We start from the raw sequence: 21,470 nt of genomic DNA on the forward strand, positions 1-21,470 counted from the left end.
TTTGGAAATCTGTTCGGATGATTCTTAAACCCCTCACCTACTTTTAGTTAGAATTATTTTATTTTTATTTCATTTAAATTTTGTGGGGGTCTTGGGCATGCTAGACAAGTGCTCTACCACTGAACTACATACACTCCCTCAGAAGCAAAATTGAACCAGGGAGTGACATCAGCAAGATGGCAGAGGAGTTCTCTGGTTTCACACAACCCCTATGTAAACACACCGAGCACTGCCCATAGGGAGGAATACCATGAATTCACCAGAACTTGCAAGAAAGGCTCAGACATCCTTCTGGACCACAGAACCAAGAAAAGCCACAAGGAAACAGAAAGAGGAGCGGTTCTCTCTGACTGTGCTGCCCATCCCACAAGCCAGGATTAGAAATCAAGTCTGTGGTCTTGGGACTTCCAAATGGCCATCAGAAGAAATACTTGAGAGTCTTTCAGCAAGACAAAGCGTTTTACTTCCGCAAAAGGGTATACAGCCGACAAGAAGTCTGGTAAACAAGCACACGGAGAGGGAAGTCCACTCAGGTTTTTATCTCTAACACAATCCTGCCCCTCACAAGATTGGTCCACACTAGGGTTCACAACTCTTCAGGATTGGCTATTGTTTGGGGAAGGGGAGGGGTTGACATTTACAGCTCAGCAAGGAAATGAAACTCAGGGTTCCGAGAATATGAAACTTATACAAAACTTTAAGTCTGTGAAACTAAAATGGCCTCTGATTCAAGATGGCAGTGGTTTGGTTAAGGTTCTTTGACAGAAAAGACACATCTAAATTCTACATCAGTACATCACCATCCAAGGACATAAGGATTGTGAAAAGGCACAGAAACACGACAACACCAAGTGAAACTAATACAGCAATGAACCCAGAAGAAATGGTATGTATGAAATGACTGACAAAGAGTTCTGAAGAATCCTCGTCAAGAAGAGCGGGGAACTGTAGGAAAATATGAATAGAAAAATGAAATTTGGAAAACAATTATGAGAAAAATTAGAACCTTGATGAATAGAAATAATTAAAAATGGAAACCCTCGGCCAGCCATGGTGACTCATGACTGTCACACCAGTTTCTTAGGAGGCAGAGGTTGGGAGGATTGTGGTTCAAGGCCAGCCCAGGCAAAAACTTAATAAGACTCCATTTCAACAAAATAATCCAGGTGTAGTGTTGCAGTGTTGCACACTTGTGGTCCCAGGGACACAGGAGGCATGGGGAGGAGGATCAAGATCTGAGGCTGGCTCTGGGCAGCAAAAGGAAGTACAGTCAGGGGAGCCCCAGTATGGCTTTCAGGGGCTTCCTCACAGAAATCTTACAGACTAGGAAGAAAATGTGATGACATGTCCAAAATACTGAAGGAAAATCCTGCCAATCCTGAATATTGCACCTGGACTAAATAAAAGAAAGACTACTCAAGTAAGTAAGATCATAAATGAAAACAGAAAAAGGACAACTGTTGCATTGCAACCAGTAATAAAAAAATCCTATATGCCAACAAGTTGGATAACCTAAGATAAATGGATAAATTCCTACACACTGAGAACCTGATCCTAGGAAGCAGAAATCTGAACATACCAACATCAAGAAAGGAGACTAGTCAGGAATACAAAATTTCTCACGATGACCTGCCCAGAGCCAGGACCACATAACTTCACAAGGAAACTTTACACAATGGGCCACCCAGCCCTGAGTCCATGGTGTTCCTCTGCTCGTCCAGGGGGCCCTTCCCCACTCGGTCCCCCAGGACACGATCCCCCAGCTCAGTCACTCACATACCACCCTCACAGTGCTCGCTCCAGTCACCTTCCGCAGAATAATGATCAACATGAGATTTTCCTATAAAACAAGTGTTGGGAGCAGGCATAGTTAGGGCATATGTATGGTCCCAGCTAAATGGGAGGCAGAGATGAGTCACGGCTGGAGATTGCTGTGGCTCAAGTGCTAGAGTGCTTGACTGAGACCCTAAGTTCAAACCCAATACTGCTAAAAAAAAAAAAAAAAGTATTGTTTTCATTTAAGTAAAAATAGTCTCACCCTAAGCAGTATACTGGGATTGAATTTTAACATACTGAATATTACTAAATGTTTAACTATTGCTACTAAAAATTTATTTTAAAATTTAAAATTATAGTTCGGGTCATCCTGTTGCCTAGATCAGAGCACATAGGATGCTCAAATACAAATTTTTTTTGTTAAATAAATGAAGAATTGTGCCGTATGTGACCTAGGTTAGTCATAAACCAGTTAAAAATATCTTGCATGACATAACCTCAGCTAAAGCAGACACCCATCCTCTCGATGTCCAGAAGGCTTCTCTAGAATTGTCCAGTAAGAAAACGTAAATGGCGTGTTTTTCAATGTGGTAGAGAGAGCACAGGGTTACGAACCTACAGAGAAAAGTAACACTGCACCAGAGCTCAGTGTGGATTTTTCATAAGAGTTTCCACGCAGTGCTTAGGATCCTACCTTTTATTGATCATTCTCTCATTGCAAATATAAAAAATAAAAGCTATGGAAGCAAATTTAAAATAGAGAAAGAGGGAGGGGACAAAGGAGAGCGGTGGAGGGGTGAATTCATGTATGGTACATTTGACACATGGCAAGAACCTGTGTAAATTCCACAATGTACCCCACCCAGCACAGCAATAAAGGAAAAAGTAAAACAGAGGTTGATGGAAGACGCTGTCAAGCACGGGTCACCTCAGAAGAAATGACTTCACCAAAAACAAAGCATCATGTCACTAACTGAAGGGCAAGCTGAATATCAGCCCCATCGTATGAGGTCCGTGTGGCAACTGACGAAATTCCCTTTCTTCTTTCAATTTTCTTTCTTTTTTTTGGCAGCACTGGGGTTTGAACTCAGGGCCTCACGCTTGCTAGGCAGGCGCTCTACCACCTGAGCCACTCCACCAACCCTCCTCTTTCCTCCTCTTTGAATTTTCTAGGCTCACAGGAGGAAAACAAAAGCAGAAAATTTGTAGGTGTGATCATACATATGAGACCTTTCTCTTCTCTTAGTTCCAGCCACACATGCAGTCTCTCTTGTCCTCATTTTTCTTCATTTTTTAATTTAAACGATATACTCAAAATGGTGAAAAATATAAGCACATTTTTGACTTTTGGTTATACTGAAAAGTTCAAAGATTATACAAATTCTTTGAGGTGGGTGGGGTTGAACCCAGGCCCTCGCCACGTGCTCTACCACTGAGCTCCACAGCCCCCCACAAATGCAGTCATTGAGGTGGTTTTCTGAGAGGGGGAGGGAGCAACCTGAATGCTCATAAACTCAGCCACAGCTGAGCATTAATTGAGTGCCTAATGTGTGCCAGCCACTGAGGGTAGGCAGCTCAGGAAGGCCCTGGTATGAGCTGTGTTGTACCCCCCCACCCCCAATACCACCAATTCTAACCCCAGTACTTCAGAACCAGGCTGGTTTAGGAGACAGGGCCTTTTCAAAAGCAATCAGGTAGACATGAGGTCGTGTGGGTGGCCCTAACCCCACATGGCTGGTGTGCTTATAAGAGGAAGAGATGGGGACACCGAGCCATGACCATGAGGACACAGGAAACCTCATCTGCAGGTCCCAGGGAGGCCTCAGAAGAAACCACGCTTCCAAGACATGGGTCTTGCCCTGCCAGCCTCAAGGGCTGTGAGGAAAGAAAAGTCTGCTGTGGAAGCCCCTGTGTACCAGGGTCATGGCAGCCCTGACAGACAAGTGCAGGAGTTGTCCCTGCCCGGCTGGGGACACAGACATGGAAGCAGCCCTGTATAAGAAGGATCAGTGGGGAGCCTGGGAATGTTCTCGGCTCAACAAAGCATTTGCAGTGACTGAAATGATAAGATGATCCTGCAGCCTGAGAAATGTTCATCACGGTATTTAGAGAAAGAGACTGCACACATGCCCGCTCCCCACGACGACACAAGGTGGCCGAGGAGACCACGGGTAGAAGGAAACTTGAAACACGCAGCTTTACTGTCACGGAACATCCTGTGAACTCTCGTGTTCTCAGCTATTTACTGCTGTTAGGAGTCAATAATTTTTAAAACACTTAATTTTTAAACAAAATATCTCTAATTTTTGTCAGTTTAAATTCCCACAGTCTATTGGATATTAAATTTTATTAAATTCAAATTTTGATTTGTATATAACTGAGAAAAAAAAAACCTGAGCCAGGTGGTACATTCCCTCTCTGTTCTCTCTCTTTATCCCTCCCTCTCTCTCTCCACCTCCCTACCACCTTTCACATTTTAGTAGAGTTCAAGTTTCTGCTTTTGTGAATGCTATAGGAGCAATATTATAAAAGAAAAGTCAAAGAGATTGTAAAAGTTTGTACAAAAATCATCTCTAAGAAGAAGAAAACACATAAGCAATGGCAAATTTCTTTCCGTATTTGAGGAACAATGACTTCAGATGACGTTCCAGAGGCTTCCCAGACTGTGAGCCTTAAAACCAGACTCCTTTTCAACAATTTTCAAGACAAATTTGCCAATGTTCAAAATGAGAACCATGGAGGTGACCAAGAAATAGATCTGTGGCCCTCCCGGTCTGCAGGAAAGGCCTGGGCAGCTTCCCCTCCAGGCTCAGGTGGACACAGCCGGTCCCCACCTAGCAGGAGAGCAAAGACCCAGCCAATAGATCTGGGCTGTTGCACAGAGTGCAACTTCTGCACAGGGCGAGGCAGGGCACAGGAAGGTCACCAAGGGACAGCAGCTGCTGTGGAGCCGCTCAGGTGTTAATCAGCCACCTCCCAAACTGCAGGAAGGTTTATATCAAAGGCCTAAATTCACCCCCAAGGCCCTGTTTCACCTTGATTTTACATTTCTCCCTGGTAGCAATCTGCCATTCTCATTCACACCAGGCCCCAGCACAGAGCTTCTGCTGCTCCTGCCAGCTTGCCTTTGGTAGTACCTCAAGGAGAAAAGCTCCCTGGGAAGGACACAGAGCTTTATTTTTGTCCCAGTGAAGGTCCCCCATCCAATCCATTAACAGCTGCCATAACCTTGGTCCGGAGCACTTCCTGGAGAGGTGTAACCAGCTGGGGTTAATGAACGCTCCTCACCATTAATTCCTGGGAGAGGCCATTGGCCTGAATTGTTGCTTACTTACTCTTCTGTGTACAGCTTCATAAAGCAATGAAATGCCTGCTTTCAGGAAGAAGGGACATGGTAATGGGAATCACTGGAGGACATTAATTTTACAAATAGTTTGTTAGAAACTACAGTATGTTAAGAAGTCACTGGCTCACAAATCACCCAGATGTGCTCCTCCTGAAGGAGAGGGCTAAGCTTCACAGGTTTCTGTGACTCACAGATACAAAGAGTTCCAAACAGGGCAGGAGCTGGCCGCAATGTACACACACTCAGGTATACAGAAATATATTCTTTCTACCATGCAACTCCTGACATTGGCAGGAGACCCAATGATGCCCACTCAAGTTATTGCAGAAGTCCCCAGTGTAAAATCTTTTTAGGCAATTTCCCAGTCTCTAGGGCAATTCTCTCTCTCCACAGCCCTCCTCTGTCCCAGGATAGTGGCAGGTGCAGGGAAAAGCTATGTATCCAGGAGCTTTTGCAGGGGAAACCTGAATCTTCATCCCTCCTCCTAGTGCCCCTGAATCTGCTCGGCCTCGGCACACCCAAGGTCATCTCCTTGTGCCCACCAACCTCTTCACACAGCTACACCTCACTTCCACGTGTGGTCAGGCTCAGCACCATGCTATTTAAAACTGCAAGACTCACACACACACACCTTAGCATGTAAACTTGTAGGGCACTGGTGTCTCACCCCGTAATCTAGCATTTGGGAGACTGAGATTGAGACAATCGAAGTTCGATGCCAGCCTGGCCAAATAGTTCATGGGACCCCCATCTCAAAAATAGCCAGAGCACCCAGGTGCCAGTGGCTCGTACCTGTAATCCTAGCTACTCAGGAGGCAGAGATCAGGAGGATCATGGTTCAAAGTCAGCTTGGGCAAATAGTTTATGAGATCCTATCCCAAAAACACTTAACACAAAAAGGGCTGGTGGAGTGGTTCAAGGTGTAGGCCCTGAGTTCAAACCTCAGTAGTGCAATAAATAAATAAATAGATTAACCAGGAGCAGTACAGCTCCTGCTTTCCAAGTGTGAAGCCCTGAGTTCAAATGTTTGTCAAATGAACAAGTAGTTAGTTGGGTACAAGATAGGATCAGACTGCTGGCCACAAAACCCAGAATTCCCATTTTAGTCATACTGGGGCAAGAGAGGAGCCCTGTCAACCAGGGAAATGATTCTGGAGGCCACCACTTCATATGCCCAGAAATCACAGGCAGTCATGTGACTCCTACTTCAGGCTAGAAACCCATGAGAAAGTGTTGCCACCCACCCCTCTGTGACATGCTGCCCCACCCATTCTATGTCAACAGCATAGAATGTCCTCAGGTTCTATTGGATGGTTCCACTAGGAAAAGATTAGAATCTTCAGAAGCTAATTGACTAAGGGCAGGATTGGTAAGGATCAGAAGCGAGGTAGGTTTTGGAGAAAAAGATGAAATTATGGGGCAGAGAGAGCCAAGTAGTTAAATTCTGCTTGGTTTTCTGAGCTCTTTGATGTGGATGAGCTTGACTGCCTTGCAAACAGCAGGCTGGAGATCAGAGATGACATCTGGGGGCAGTGACACACCTGCAGCAATGCCCTTGGAAAGGGTCTGGATGTAGAGAAAGGGACTTAGGAATGACTGATGCCTCTTTTTCCTCCTAGTGTCTTGAGCAGATTTCCAACTTGATTTTTATCTCTAAGTGTAACTGCTCATAGGACAGATATTGAATTCGACAGTATTATGTCTGTGTCCTCCCTGTTCCCTTCCCGAGGCACAGTCAGACCAGGGGCAGAAGAAATGGAAGGCTGGGTTTTGTCACGTCCAAATCAGGAGGGTTGGAGGGAGGAAATTCATTAGTTTATTTTTAATTCGGGAAGACTTCGGTACTTCATGAGCGGACTTGTTTCTCTGATTCTTAGATCTATCTCTGCTGACATTTTAGGAAATCTACAATGGAAGAATGCAAGGAAGACCAGCTGGATTATGAGTAAGTACTGTGATTATGCAAAGCCACACCAGGGACCAGGTATGAGTCAGGTCTGCCGCTGATACCTCTTCTAGTCTCCTCTCCCTCCTCCTTCCTCCACTTGCCTCCCACAGCACTTCCCCAAGCCTCCATTCCTTCATCTGAAGGGATAACTATTATAAGGACCCTGTCTAAGACAGCCCTTCTACACAGGGTGTTATTTCCCAGGCTCATACTTCATTCTTACCTGAGCCTCACTCCATTGTTCTTAGTTAATACTTCAAAGAGAAACCAATGGATTAATTCACATACAAGAAAAAGAAAAGGACAGAGGGGCTGAATTCAACTATACTAAAGTGTCACAATGTACCCCAATACAACAATGACAATAAAAAATAAGTACAATAAAAAGCAAAAGGTTATTATTTCAAGCCTCCCTTTTGTTAGGTACTCTTTCTATTTTGAAGTTATCATTTCTTCCTTATTGAAATTTATTCCAAAAAGGGTGTTTATATTCTTGAAAGCTATGAATGGAGTCTAGCTGTGTGTGCTCAATAAAATGGCTGTCAAGGTAGAATGTCATGATTGTAGCAAGCGAGTGGAGGAGAAGCAGAAGTAGGAGGAGAGATGAAGGACTGAAGCCTACCATTGCTGGTAGGAACTGCTTTTGTCTCCTCACACAGCCAGCCAAACCAGAAGTGATGAGCCAGGTGCCCAGATAAAAATACTCAATAAAAGTGTGTTGCAGAAGCAGGTTTTGAGAACAGGTTGCCAAGGGAAACAGCTCCCTCCAATGCAAGGGACTATTTAAGGAAGCAAAGCCTCTCATGAAACCAGAGCAGAGATGCACTATTATCCTGGGCACTTTGGAAGAAAGAGCCCAAAAAAGATGTCACTTGCTGAGCTGAGACTTATTGAAACAAATTGTAGAGCTCAATTAAGGGATGCCAGTTTTTAAGGACAATTACGCTTCCAGAAAGAACAAGGTTGAGGAACCACATGTCTTTTAGCTACCCGCTTTAGCCCAGTGATTTTTATTCTTAAGATAACTGGCCCTTGTTCATTTGGGGGCTGAGTCTACAGGTCAGAAAAAATGGAAATCTTAAGGTTGGCCCAGTCAAAGAAGAACATAACCCGTCTGAACGTGGACCTCGAAAAGGATATGCAGCGAATAGATGAAGCAAACCAGGAACTTCTTCTCAAAATCCAAGAGAAAGAAAATGAGATACAGAGGTGAGTCCCAGGGTGTCACCAAGGAGTTCTCAACCCAAACAAAGGGAGGGAGGAGAAGAGACAAAAGAAATTGTATTCCCTGCTCTAGAAAACTGATTATATTACATAGCAAAAACGTCTCCTTGTTCTTTGACATCTCTGTGGCCAGAACACTGAAACATAGCAAACAGATTCCTTAAAAACTGAGTAATGTTTACCTGCATTGAGAGAACATTGGGGCATTTGGCCTGGGAATTAGTTTCCACACCTTGGAAGTGATCTGACTCCATAGATCCAGGAAAGAAGGGTTTCCAACTTGACCATCAATGGTCACTGAAGTACCATTACAAAGGATATGAATTCATCACTTCCCAAACAGCCAAACCAAGGGTCCTTACCTATCATACTTGTGTCATCCAGGCTGGAAAGTGAGGCCACCCAGACTGGAGACCCCACAGAAGAAGAGGAGTGGGAAAAGGAAAACTGTACCACGATGGAAAGAGAAACAGCCTTGCAGGAGCTGGAGGAAGAAACAGCCAGACTTGTAAGCAAGAAACTGGGAAGAGTCATTTGCTGGGTTTCATTCCTCATCCCGTCCTTGATCCACTCTCAGATAGCCAGTCTCCCCTTTTCATATCTGAAGAATAGTCAACTCCAAGGTCATGACCAAATGTGGCCATGCAGGGAAGGTATGTGTGGAGCGCAGGGTTTCTTTGTTTCACAGGTGAGTGTCTACATCCTTCATAAAGTAGCGGGTGCTGCACCTGGGTTTTGATCGAAAGATCTACTTACATTATGCAAGGAATATCAAATTACTGTCTGCAGACTTACGCTCTGCTTATTTCCCTCCCCAGGAAAGGAAGAATGAGACTCTGGTCCACAGTATAACAGAACTTCAGAGAAAGGTGGGGTGGGCTCTGTGCTCCCCAGTATCCCCACAGCACCCTCATTCTCCAAAGAGGCAAGGGAGGGAAAGTGGTCTTGAAGGAACCCATGTGTCAGAGGCCTGAGCATGGAGTGTGTACCACTCTCTGACCCACTCTTCCAAGGCTGAGGCCTGGGATCTCAATGCCATGGATTTTCTCTGCAATCATGAGGTGAAAGGAGTGAGTGAGACATTTAGTGACCTCATGGGTTCTTCACTCTATCACAAAAACATGGATTCCAACAGACATTCTGTTGGAGTGACTGGGATCTTTTTGGTGACAGGTTAATTTTACTTTCAACAGAGATTTTAAAAGACACACACTCCTAACTTAATTTCCTAAGATTTCCTCCTCCTTGTCTAGACATCTCTATCTCAACCCTCCTCAGATTACAAAGAACTTCCTAAGGCCACCCAACTCTGACCCATGACAGTAGCGTGAGTGGCCCAGCATAAATTAGGGGTTCAGGGGAGTACTCCAGCCTTGAGTGGACTCCAGCTCTGTGGCAGAACGAGTGGGAAGAAGATGGAGGTAGAACCTAGAGGCTTCCACACCACACCAAGTATCCCCAAGGGACCACCTCCTGGCTGCTTCTGTCAAGCCATAGTTACTGATCCTCACACACCAAAGGATGGCTTTTCTGTCTACGTTACTGTATTTAAAGTATGTTTTTATTTGAAACTGTAGCTTACAAGGAAATCACACAAGATAACCACGTGTGAACAAGGTGATCCAGACAGAACCCCAGAAGAGTCAAAGGTAAATGGAAACCCAGTCTCAAATGGGTTAGGGCTATGAAACCAGAAAACAAGCTGTCGAGTAGTGAATTTTTTTTGTGAATTTCTCCTACATGAGGTGTAAGTCTGAGTCACAGAGTACTGAACTCTTATCCTCTGGCCTTACTAAAAAAATTCACTCTGAAGCCAGATAGTTTGTTCTTTTCCTATTGGGCAGAGCAAGGCACAAATGTTATACAGTATTTAAATCAGCTGAACTCTCTCATTTGAAGTCTGGCTCCAGTACTTGGGCTGGGCTATTTAATCAGTCCCCGCTAGCCTCGGTTAGGGGATTAGATGAGATTGTGTATATAAAATATTCTTTCCTTTTTTCGATGGCTGAACCCTCACAAAATCACAGGATTTTAAGGTGTTACTTTAGAGTCTGACTGAGGCATGTGTATGAATTCATAGAGGTGGCACAGGATTTGTAAGTCTACTGAATGATAAGCAATTTACACACCCTGTTATTGATTTCAATCCAAAAGGATTTGTTCATTAGTCACTCGAGTATTTAATGAGCTTTCCTTCCTAGTCACAACATACAATGTTCAATATTTTCCCAATTGTGTTCCAAAGCTGAGGACCTGAGACCAACCACAACCTAGATGACCAAAAATCAACAGTTAGAGACTTTGTGTTTTGTATTCAAAAAGCACATAAAATTCTTTCTTGGCCCCTTCTCCACAATTACATCTTTATCCTAGTGTCCTTTCTAAAACCCACACTTTACCTGTGTCTGAAGCCTCTAAAGAAACGTAGACACTGAAAATAAAGCGGAGAGCGCAAGTATGTAGAATTATTCCCCAGTCTTCTGCTGGCCAATTTAGAACTGGCAGCCCCAGGAGCAAGATGTCTAAAGCCACCAAGAAAGCCTGCTTGTCTATGCTCATCCAGGAAACTGACCAAGGGAGAAAGAAGTGAAGAGTCCCAGGCACCATCAGGAGAAAGGCAGCGTTTAGACTTGGACGGGTCACAAAGACTGACCTTGCTTGCCATATGAGCACAGAGACAGGGAACTGATATTCTTCCACAATCCTTTCTTTTGCCCAGGTCACGTTTTCCTAAAGGTAACCCAGTCAGAATGGGTTTTTAGACATGTTGGGTCTGGTTGAGCTGCCTAGGTCAAGTAAGCTGAGCTAACAGATGAGTCCCAGCCTTTGTCACAGTCAATGCCACTACTGTGCTGGCACTGGTTAGCCCAGTCCTAAAGAAGTCTAGAGCACCATCAGCCTGTTGAGCCACCTCTGTTGTAGAATTCTCAGGCAGTGTTTCTAAGTCATACAAGTTGCACAGGCTCTTTTGCTTAGGCTCCTCTGGAGTCTTGGTAGTCACCTTGCCCACTTAATGGGGTGTCTGCTTCAGCCCCTATGACTCACCTCATTAGCGTGAAACCATAGCTCTTAGCACTTCTGGCTGATGGGCCCTGGATGTATTCGCTGGAGGAAGAAATAACCATTCAAAGGGTCAGATGTCAAATAATACACCTAGATGAAAGCAGAAACAACGGGGCTGAAAAGAGAAGGATGACATGTCCTGTACCTCCAAAACGCTCGCTCTGTTCCCCCTGTCATCACCTCCCTCTGCAAGCCACCATAAACTGAACAATTGAAGTAGCACCTAACTAGTCCCCAGATTCTACTTCTGTTCCTAGACAAGCCACTTTCCATACACAGAAAAGAAACTGCTCTTTAAAATCACAAATCCAATTGTGTGTTAATACTTCTAACCCTCTCCTGCCTCCTCACTGCAATTCAAATGAAGAATTGCCCTTCTAGAAGCTTCAAGGCCCTACATAATCCAGTCCTTGTCAGCCATTCCCTCCTTTTCTCCTACCCACCACATTCCTCTACTGCTTCAGAGCAAGAAAATAACATCTTCATCATTTCGGATCAAATTAGAAAGACCGAATGAAATACATTTAATCGAGGGAGCTAAAAACCCAAGCTTGGTGTTTGCTTTACTTACCTTTCTGACATCTAAATAAGAAAGTCACACAGAGCACACAGTAGCCTCCTCCCTCCCCCTATCAGCTTCACTTAACGTGGTGGTTTCAGTCTCTACTTCCTGGTTTTAGCCCTGGCAATGACCTCCCCAGATTTCTTCCAGACTTCAGCCCAAATGTCATCTCAGAGAGAGACTTTCTTCCACCACTGCTCACCTGATCCTTCCACACTACTCCCACCATCACTACCTCCTGTCACTGTCACAGTGACCTGTCTTTATCTCCTTTGTAGCACACATGGAGCACGTTAACAGGTCGACCACTTTATGCCAACTAGAAAGCTTCTACGTGGGTAGAAAGCCCATTGGTCCTCTTCCCACGATAGCCTCAGCACTTCACTCCACTATGGTGGCAATATCAAATAGTCTCACCAAATATTTAAGGAAACAGAAGAGGGAAGGAAGAATAACAGGAGGGATAAAGGAATTAGCCTTTGATTCAGAATGTTTATATAGAAAGGGAAAAAACAAGAGCAAAGATTTTTTAGGACCGAACTTATTTCCATGAGAAATAGCTGACTAAGAGAATGAAGTCAAGAACTGAAGTTTGGGGCAAAAGGCAGCCCCGGGTGAAGGCTCAGTATGGAAAGTTCATTCACCTAGTAGCTGCAAAGAACAGTGGATTCCTTAATTCCTCCATCAGCATCTGAAACTGTGGCCTGAGGCTCTCCAACAGCCTGTGAGATCACCTTTGAGATAGCATGTCAGTCCTGGGCAGCATCTCTCTGCTGAATTACCGTCTCCTTCCCCTTCTGTAGGTTAAGCTACAAGAGCTGGAAATTTCCTGTGCAGACCAAGCAAAGGAATTGGTTAAGGTAAGAAGGGCTTCATTGTTACTTCTCCCCAAGAAAGGGAAACTCGCTCCTCTGTCAGACAGTCTAACACATTTCTCCAATGACTGATGTGTACTTGGGGTCCAGACACAGGACCATAATGGGGCTAAGGAAAGATTTCCTTCACTTCTTCCATAGGATACATCCTATCATATGTATCCTCCACATATTAATATCTACCCCTCTCTCAGCTGCCTCCAAATAATTCCTATTTGACTGTAAAACTTGGGTTCATTTATCCCCAAAAATGAGAAGAATTTACATGTACAGCCAAAAGATTCTTAGAACAATTAGAAAACCAGCATGCAGACCTGTGGCACAGGAAGGAGCGTGTACTCTTGTTCTGACAGCAATTTACTGAGAGAAATGTTGAAACCCAGCTTCTGGTTTTCCAGGTAAGGCAAGACTATGTGTTTGTGGCCCAGCTCTGTGAAGATCAAGCCCTCTGTATAAAGGTACAGCTTCTGAAGCAAGGAGTGGCAAAGGGTTTGTTAAGGTACCAGATGCAATGAAACCAGGCTGTTCCAGAAGTGCTATCTAGAGGCTGGCAGTGGGTCAGTGGTAGAATGCCTGTCTAGTGTGTGCAAGGCCCCGAGTTCAAGCCCCAGTACCATTTTAAAAAATGCTATCTAGAAAAATTGTAGCTCTTCCAAGTGGTACTAAAAAAAGATTTCAAGGTCACCTTCCCCCACCACCAATACTACTCCATGCCCCTTGACTCCCTGGTAAACTCACCCATCCCTCCAATCTCTGGGTTCTTAAATTCATAATGGGCACTTTTGCTATCTCCTGTCCCAGTTACCCACAAGCACGTACCCGGTGCTGAGGCAAAGCGAGAAGTCGGGCGTGGTGGGGTGGGGTCCGTGAGAGCAAGGACACTGGGGATGGTACTAGCAGGATATGCATGTTGCAGCCTAAGAGTTTGCATACTTAGAAAATTCTTAGAGTGTCCAAGTCATAACTGTGGCTTCCTTTATTTCTCTTTGAAGAGGTACCAGGAAACTTTGAGGAAAATAGAAGAAGAACTAGAGACTCGATTCCTTGAGAGAGAAGTGTGAGCTTTGCACAGGAACCTGGTTTAGTGGTAACCACCTCAGTCTGGGTCAGAGCAAACACTCAGCCCCACCACCACATCTTTCCCCAAACTTTGTGATATGGTTGACCCTTGCTAGACCACACCAACCGTCTTTTAAATTTTATTTTATGTTTGAATTAGCAGGCATTAATAATACCAGGGTGTTCATTGGGACAATTCCATACATGTGTACGGTTAGACAGTCTTAAACGATTGCAGAAACAAGTCCCCCTTCACAATTTTATCACAATATCACACTATTATTTGGGTTTTATTATGAGCAGAAACATGTATTTTAAGTGTTAGTGGCTCAACTTTGATAAGTTGAGTATTGCTTATATTTCAGAGAAAGACCTTAAAACAAATATTATCCTCACTTCCCCTAGATTTATGGGATTATACCTTATGGGATAGGTGTGCAAGTCATCTCTAGAGACGCCACCATGTTATAAAACTCACCGTACTGAACCATGAGCATTAAAAATTAGATACGATAAAGGAAAATTCCCTCAAAAAGTATTTCTGAGTTTTTCAAGAGTACAATAGTAGAAAACCACAACCCAAAAACCTCACTTCCACTTCTTGGGCCTCTTTGCAAGTTAAATCTTAACCCAGTCAAAAAGTATTTCCATTTATCAAGTGTTTGGAGATGTTGGGAACAAGAACAAGAGGGCAAAGCTACATGGGTCCTCTAAGTAGGCCACACATAAACTGGGGCCTAGAAGTCAGGCTTTTAAAGGTGCTTGTTGCTAAAAGACATGTCCTTCAAGCCTGACAAGATCCTTGCTGAGCACTGGTTGGCTGGCCTGTGAAGCTAAGGTCCTAGAACAAGGTTCTCTTAATAGAACCTTCTATGCCATCCAACAGGGAGACACTTGGCAGCCACATATGACTATTGAGCCCTTGAGAGATGGCTAGTGTGACTGAGGAGCTGAATTTTTGTTTTAATTAACTTAAATTGAAAAACCCACAGGTAGCCAGTGGCTGCCATATTGGACAGTGAAGGTTTAGACTACAAAGCTGTTTTTAAATAGCCAGCCTGCAATGTATTTGAGTACTTTGTTCAATCTCTTTCTTGGCTCTTTTCCCCCCTAGATCAAAAGTTATGAGCATGGACTCTGTGAGAAAAACATGTAACAGCCAAAATAATGAGGTAAGCCATTCATTCCCTCCTCAGCCTTTCGAAGGAGTTTGCAAAAACTGTCTACCACCAGATACATGCCCAGTGCATCATCTAAGAGTCGCCAACTAGACTTCCAAAGAATCCTAGCCCCAAACAACGACAACAAAAAACCAAGAAACTAAAGAGCAATGACCTTCTACAAATGACAGATTCCAAAACATCCAGCCTAAGACCTGAGAGAATGCAATATGGAAACCCCCAATAATGAGTGCTTACTGTTTAGGAGGCAGCCCTCTCCATCTCCTGCAGTCACGGTGCACTCTCCCATTCTCCCAACATATCCCCAAACCTTTCACGACATAAAGCACCAAATGTCCGTCACCATCAGATTAAAATTGACCACTGCCTCTTCATGTCACCACGTCAGCACTTGTTCATAGGTAGCATCGAGTCACTGGCTCATGTGCAAATTCTCGAAGATGGAGGACACCAGGACCAGGCCTTTTGGCTTGGTCTCTTAGGAATCAGGCACACAGGTTTAAAAGAGAAATTTCTGTTGGACCCTACCTTTGAAATTTAGACTGGCTTTAAATCCGAGGTGGACAATCACCAGACATTATGTAGTTGAGATAGATGACCTTGATAATCTGAGGAAAAAATAATTCTCATTCATCTCTTCCTTAAAAGGATGAATGAGCCATTGGCCATAATCCTGGGAACACCTGGATGTTGGGATACGTGTTAGAACACATCCCCAGTGACCACAGCTCCCATTGTCCTGAACGAGCCATGCTGGCCTCCATGCTTACACATGCCACTCAGCAAAGAAGACTAAAATTCATTGGACTCAGCTCTCCAGAAGCAAGTGTGGCTTGCTCTGTACCCAGCGCTCATCAAAGAATTCCCTGTGACCAGCTCTCAGAGAAAGAAAGAGTTGTCTGCACAGAGCCCATCATAGGTCCATGATGGTCCAGTGGACAGCTTCATAGAAAGGCGACGAAGCCTCAGACTTACTGGCGCACCATCTAACCTCATGAAGCTGTAGCACTGAGTTTGCCATCCAGGAAGTTTCTTTTTAATTCTAATTCTGTGTGCTTCATTTACACAGCACCAAAATATGGTCATAATTTCTCTCTCCTTTGATCTCACAAGGAAGTTAAAAAGACAATGAAATGACAGAGAAAATACTTTTGGAAGAGAGATGGCACAGAAACCCTCATCTTGAGATTCTCGCTTTTAAAACTTGTCTCCTAGGATGTGTTGTGTGATTGTCACAGCCTGTAAGCTTCCTAGGGTCATAGGCTGAGTAAAAGAAAAGAATGCAGGTAGAGAGCCAAGAATGTGACTCACAGGATTCAGATTCCAGGCCTGGCCCAAGCACATCCTAGCTAGATGATCTTGTGCAAACTACTTCACCTTTCTGTACCTTAGTTTTTATATCAGCATGTAAAAATGGTAATTAAAATAATAATAGGAGCCCAGAGTGGTGGCACAGGCTTGTCCTCCCTGCCTTAGGAGATGGAGGGAGGGGATCTAAGTTTCAGCCCAGCCTGGGGCCTGAAATCCCTGCTACTCAGGAGATAGAGATCAGGAGGATAACAACTGGACCCCAGCCCGGGCAAAAAGTTAGTGAGACCTCCATCTCAACAAATAAGCTGGATGTGGTGGTACACTTTATAATCCCAGCTAATGCAGGAGGCATAGGTAAGATAACCCTCTGTGGCTAGCCTGAGCAAAAAAGTGAGACCCTAGTAAAAAGTGACCAAAAGCAAAAAGAACTGGCTCAAGTGGTAGAGTGCTTGCCCAGCAAGTACAGTGTCACCAAATAATTAAAATACTAAATAAAAAAGAAACCCTTCATCTTTGAAAATTCCATGTGCTTGTACATACAAAAGGAATGTGTAAGGTGTTTTGTAACATTTTACAATGACTGGCTCAACATTATTTGACAGTGATGATAGCTTCCAGAAACTGCTTGCTTAATCAATGTCCTTTTCTTTTCTTCCAGTATAACTCCATCTCAAAAAAGGCAACATTGTTTGGTAAAAGGTAAGCAAAATATCTTCAAGGAAACTTCCTGGAAAAGGAAAAGTTGTACTGGGCCATCCTGGAGAGAGCAGTCTAGACCAAGAGAACCATGCACACGTGTGCATTTGCACGCGCACACATGCATGTATATGTAAACACAACACATGCATGCACATACACACATACACATAGCACACGTGCATTTGCACACACGTGTGCACACAGTTACACATATACGTACACACAACACAACACACATGCATGCATTTGCACACGTGCACACACGCACACATAGCACACGCATGCATATATGCATATGCATACACATACATGCACATGCATACACGCTTGCACACATGCATCTGCACACACATACACACATGTATGCACGCATACACATGCGTGCATTTGCACACATATACACACGTATGCATATGCACACACGAACACACATGCACGCATATGCACACACATACACGTAACACATGGATATACACACATACACGCATGCACGTGCACACACGCACACTTAACACATGCATCTGCACACACGCACATGTACACATAACACACATGCGTGTACATGCACACATGTCATATCAAACTGTCATTGACTATACATCTCAGCTCCAATGCCATGACTTCCTTCTCCAAAAGCCACTAACAATCCCAACTTTGCAGAATTCAGAGCCAGCACCCTCATTGTAAGGAGAAGCAGGAGCTCCATCACACAAACGGAGCGTGACCAATCTCACGGTCACTCCTTCTCCAAACAACTTGGTTCACTGAGTGCACGGGGTTTCCCAGGGCATCAGCAGATTAGAAACGGGGTCTGAACGCCCAGCTGCAGCCACACCACCGCCCGCCCTCCCGCTGACAGGAGAGGAGACGGTAGTGGAAAGGGCCAAGCAGTATCCAGCAGTGGGTAATTGCTAAAAAAAAAAAAAACTACTTGTTAAACTGGAGAAGAACTCAAGATGTGAACGCCTGAATGGAGATTAGTCCCGAGGGAGCAGTGTGATGCCAGTGAAATTGGCATTCATGAAGTTCCAGCATTTTCCAGAAAAAGGTCAAATGGTGCTCAGTGTGGTCTGTTTAAGAAGGCAGGCAGAAAAAGCACAGTGCATGAAATGCAATTCAGAGAGCGTCCCATGAAAATGGTTACATTTATGGTGCTTACAGGTAAGCCCCCTTGTCTGAAAAATTTGCTTAAGAAGAGAGAATACCCTTCTCAGCATGTATGTGCAGTGTTGCATGTGCCAATATCCTACCTGTAACATTCTGGGGCAGCTAGCAGAATTGTCCCCAAGCCCCTGAGGCTGCCCTTTTACACGACAACACCAGAGCCCAGAGTGGAATCACCAAGCATAAGCACTGCCTGCCTTACAGAGAGCCGGTGCCCTGAAGAGAACCTGTCCAGAGATCTCTGGCAAGTTCCAGGTCCTGTCTGACTAACAGATGTCTTTGCTCTTGTGCCCTGCACCTTTTGGGGCAGTAACTCAAGCGATGATAGCTGGGTTATGCCAAGGCTCTTCCCTGGGGCTGTCACCCCAGAACCATTCCAGAACTTTTGTCCCAGTTTGAAGGACAAAGATGGGATGATGCTCCAATTCTAACTCTAATAGAGGTGCTGTGCTGGAATGAACTTAGCTCCTGTCACAAAGCTCAACCACGGAGGACAGTTTGAGGAAGCTGCTGGGGAGTGGTGGAGTTTTTTGCTTGTTTCTTTCTTTCTTGTTTTGCTTTTGGTGGGATTGGGGTTTGAACTCGGGTCTTGCACTTGCAAAGCAGGTGCTCTACCACTTGAGCCCAAGGGGTTGTTTTTAACAGGTAAGTGAATGTGGGTATCAGATCCATCTGGGGGCAGGAGGAGCCCAGTAGAGCTAGGTAAGGAAAATACGGGAAAGGAAAGGTTGCAGGTTTTCCTCATGTAAATCATTACTGTTAATTATTTGTGCTTCTGGGGACTACACGTAAATTATTTTAAAACTTTAAGTGCTAAGTAAGTCATCAGTTACAGAAGAAATAAAGACTGCCAGAGAGAAGTTTATAGAAATGTCATTAGAAAATATTTAAGATAATGTGAATGAAATAAGAGAAATACAATGATCATGGATGGAAAACCTAATAAAAATATAATTGTCTCCAAATGACTGATAGATTCAATTCAATTCCAATCAAACCCCTCAAAGGTTTTTTTTAATGGAATTGAATGAAATGACATTAAAATATGCTACATGTGGAAAAGTAAGGGGGAAGCAAGCACCAGGTTCTGAGTTCAAAACCCAGTACTGCCAAAGAAAGGAAGGAAGGAAGAAAGGAGGGAGGGAGGGAAAGAGGAAGGGAGGTAGGAAGGAAGGAAAGAAGGAACAAAGGAATTAAAAACCCTGTTCATTTCGGTGTTGGAGAGAATGCGGGTACAGAAGCACACACTTTGCTGGTCAGGAGTAATTTGATACAACTACTTTCACAAACAATCTGCAAAAATAAAATAAAGGAGTAACCAGACATGGTAGAGCATGCCTGTAAGCACAGCATGCAGGAGACTGCAGCAGGAGGGTCATGAGTTTAAGGCCAGCCTGAGCTATGTGGTGAGACCTTGCTGCAGAAAGCCAAGGCTGAGGCCATAGCTCAGGAGTAGAATGCAAGACCCTGGGTTCGATTCCCGGAATGGCAAGAACAGGGGCGACAAGATTATCTTAGATAGTGATCAGTCTGAAAGAAAAGAGAACACAGTGACGGGAAAACGGGCAGACCAGTGACAGAAGACAAGACATCCAGATATCGAGGAAGAGGCAGACCTGTGGTCAGGGGCAGTCTATTATTTTGGTCCAAGGTTCCTAAACTCTGGTTCCGTTTCCTGGCTTTGTCTTTCAGGATTTTTCGCTCTCTCTTTTTCACCACCCTGTTCTTCATCAGACTGATGGGATACGTGATCTTCCATTTAAATTTTGTAAATCCGGACCTCCTAGTCAACATGTTACCCAAGATACTGAGTAGGGGCGTCTTGTGGAGGCTCCGGAGCTTGCTCTTCCCATCACTCACCCTGGAGACAGAGGACATGCTTCCCCACTGACCCTACCAGCTACCCTCGGCAGCAGGAGGTGGCAGGAGCCCAGCCTGCCCATGGACGTAGTGGAATCGGTGCAGGAAGAGGTGCCTACCTGTCTGCCTTCTCCTCCATGTCATTTTTCCAACATTAACCTTGCCCAGTAAAGAGCTCTGGCATTAGGTGTCTGTGGCTATATGGACAAGTTGAGTAGTACCTGATAGCAAACCAACTGGACAAACTTGGGGAATTATACTGATGTTGAACAGAATTTGAGTTGATCAATGACTAGTGAATCCTAAAAATCTAAGTATCCTTATGGAATACAAATATTCATGAATAGTGCTGGTGATCCCATGCTTGTAATCCCAGCTTCTCAGGGGACTGAAGCAAGAGAATTGTGAGTTCAAGGCCAGTGACATCCCATCTCAGAAAAAAACAAATTCCATGAATAGAATGGGCATTCTCCTTTTAGTAGCAAGATGGCAGACAACTGCCAAAATTCCACATAACAGGTTAGCAACCTCAGCACAAGCGTCTTTCCCCATGACCCCAGCAGTCAAGCCCAGAAAAGAGCACAACTCACCTGTCTATCCCTATCCACAGTCAATGTGCCCTAAAAAGACAGGAGATCTGATTGGTCAAGTATGAGTCATGTGTCCAGTAAAGTGAGAAAAAAGAGATAATGGAGTCATCCCCACATCATACAGACTCTGTTTCTCACAGGAAAAGAGGCTCTATTTACCACAAAGGCAAAAAATACACTGGATGTGCAAAAGCAGACATCTTAAATCCATAGCTAACTCAGTGTGTCTTCCCGCCAGCAAAAATTATAACTTCTCAAGATCATAGGTTGAGGTACAGGTAACTACTTCACAGAGCTCAGGATAAGATCCTGCTCATTCGCCAGGTCTTCAGAGCAAGTATTCTAAGACAGGACAAGTATAAACTCTTCACAAACCCAGGGTACACTATATACAGTCACAGCTCTTACTTTCCCAATTAAAATTGATGCACCCTCATACCTTATTAATAGAATGTATTCAGTTCCCTCTTGAAGTTCTCCTTGTCAGCTCTGATGTCCATGGGCAGAAAGGAGTCACCCTGGCTTCTGTACTGACCAGGAATGAACTTGGTCCACTGCTATTGCTTCTTGAGGCCACACGATGTCACTGTTGAAAGTGCTCCTACACAAGAATAATTTATGGAACACATTGAGACACAATAATAGAAAGAGACACTAGGAATAATTACATCAGGACAAGAGAAATTCAGAGGGACCTGTTTCAGAAAACCTATGTAGTGTGCCTGCATGCGTTGTGAAGGCAGGTCTTCAGCTTAGCATCCCAGCACCAGACACAAGGTCATCTCTCCTTTCACTCAACCAGCCCTTGGATC

At 44.3% G+C, this 21,470-nt stretch overlaps 1 protein-coding gene across 1 annotated transcript; it reads left to right on the forward strand.

The window, feature by feature from the left end:
• The first annotated feature begins 7,032 nt into the window (after positions 1-7,032).
• Tmco5a (transmembrane and coiled-coil domains 5A) lies at positions 7,033-20,099 on the forward strand. Its single transcript, XM_074058818.1, has 11 exons — positions 7,033-7,067; positions 8,130-8,279; positions 8,679-8,802; positions 9,113-9,163; positions 9,872-9,943; positions 12,723-12,779; positions 13,193-13,252; positions 13,787-13,851; positions 14,968-15,025; positions 17,831-17,944; positions 19,746-20,099. The coding sequence occupies exons 1-11, from the start codon at positions 7,033-7,035 to the stop codon at positions 20,097-20,099; spliced, it is 1,140 nt and encodes a 379-aa protein (XP_073914919.1).
• Positions 20,100-21,470: the final 1,371 nt, after the last annotated feature.

The sequence above is a fragment of the Castor canadensis genome, chromosome 2 (assembly GCF_047511655.1).
Source record: "Castor canadensis chromosome 2, mCasCan1.hap1v2, whole genome shotgun sequence".
NCBI classification, from domain to species: domain Eukaryota; kingdom Metazoa; phylum Chordata; class Mammalia; order Rodentia; family Castoridae; genus Castor; species Castor canadensis.

Coding starts and splice junctions, on each gene's coding strand:
- Tmco5a (XM_074058818.1), top strand. CDS start 7,033: ATGGAAGAATGCAAGGAAGACCAGCTGGATTATGA. Junction 9,944..12,722: donor GAACCCCAGAAGAGTCAAAG/GTAAATGGAAAC, acceptor CCCCTTCTGTAG/GTTAAGCTACAAGAGCTGGA. Junction 15,026..17,830: donor GTAACAGCCAAAATAATGAG/GTAAGCCATTCA, acceptor GGGGTTTCCCAG/GGCATCAGCAGATTAGAAAC.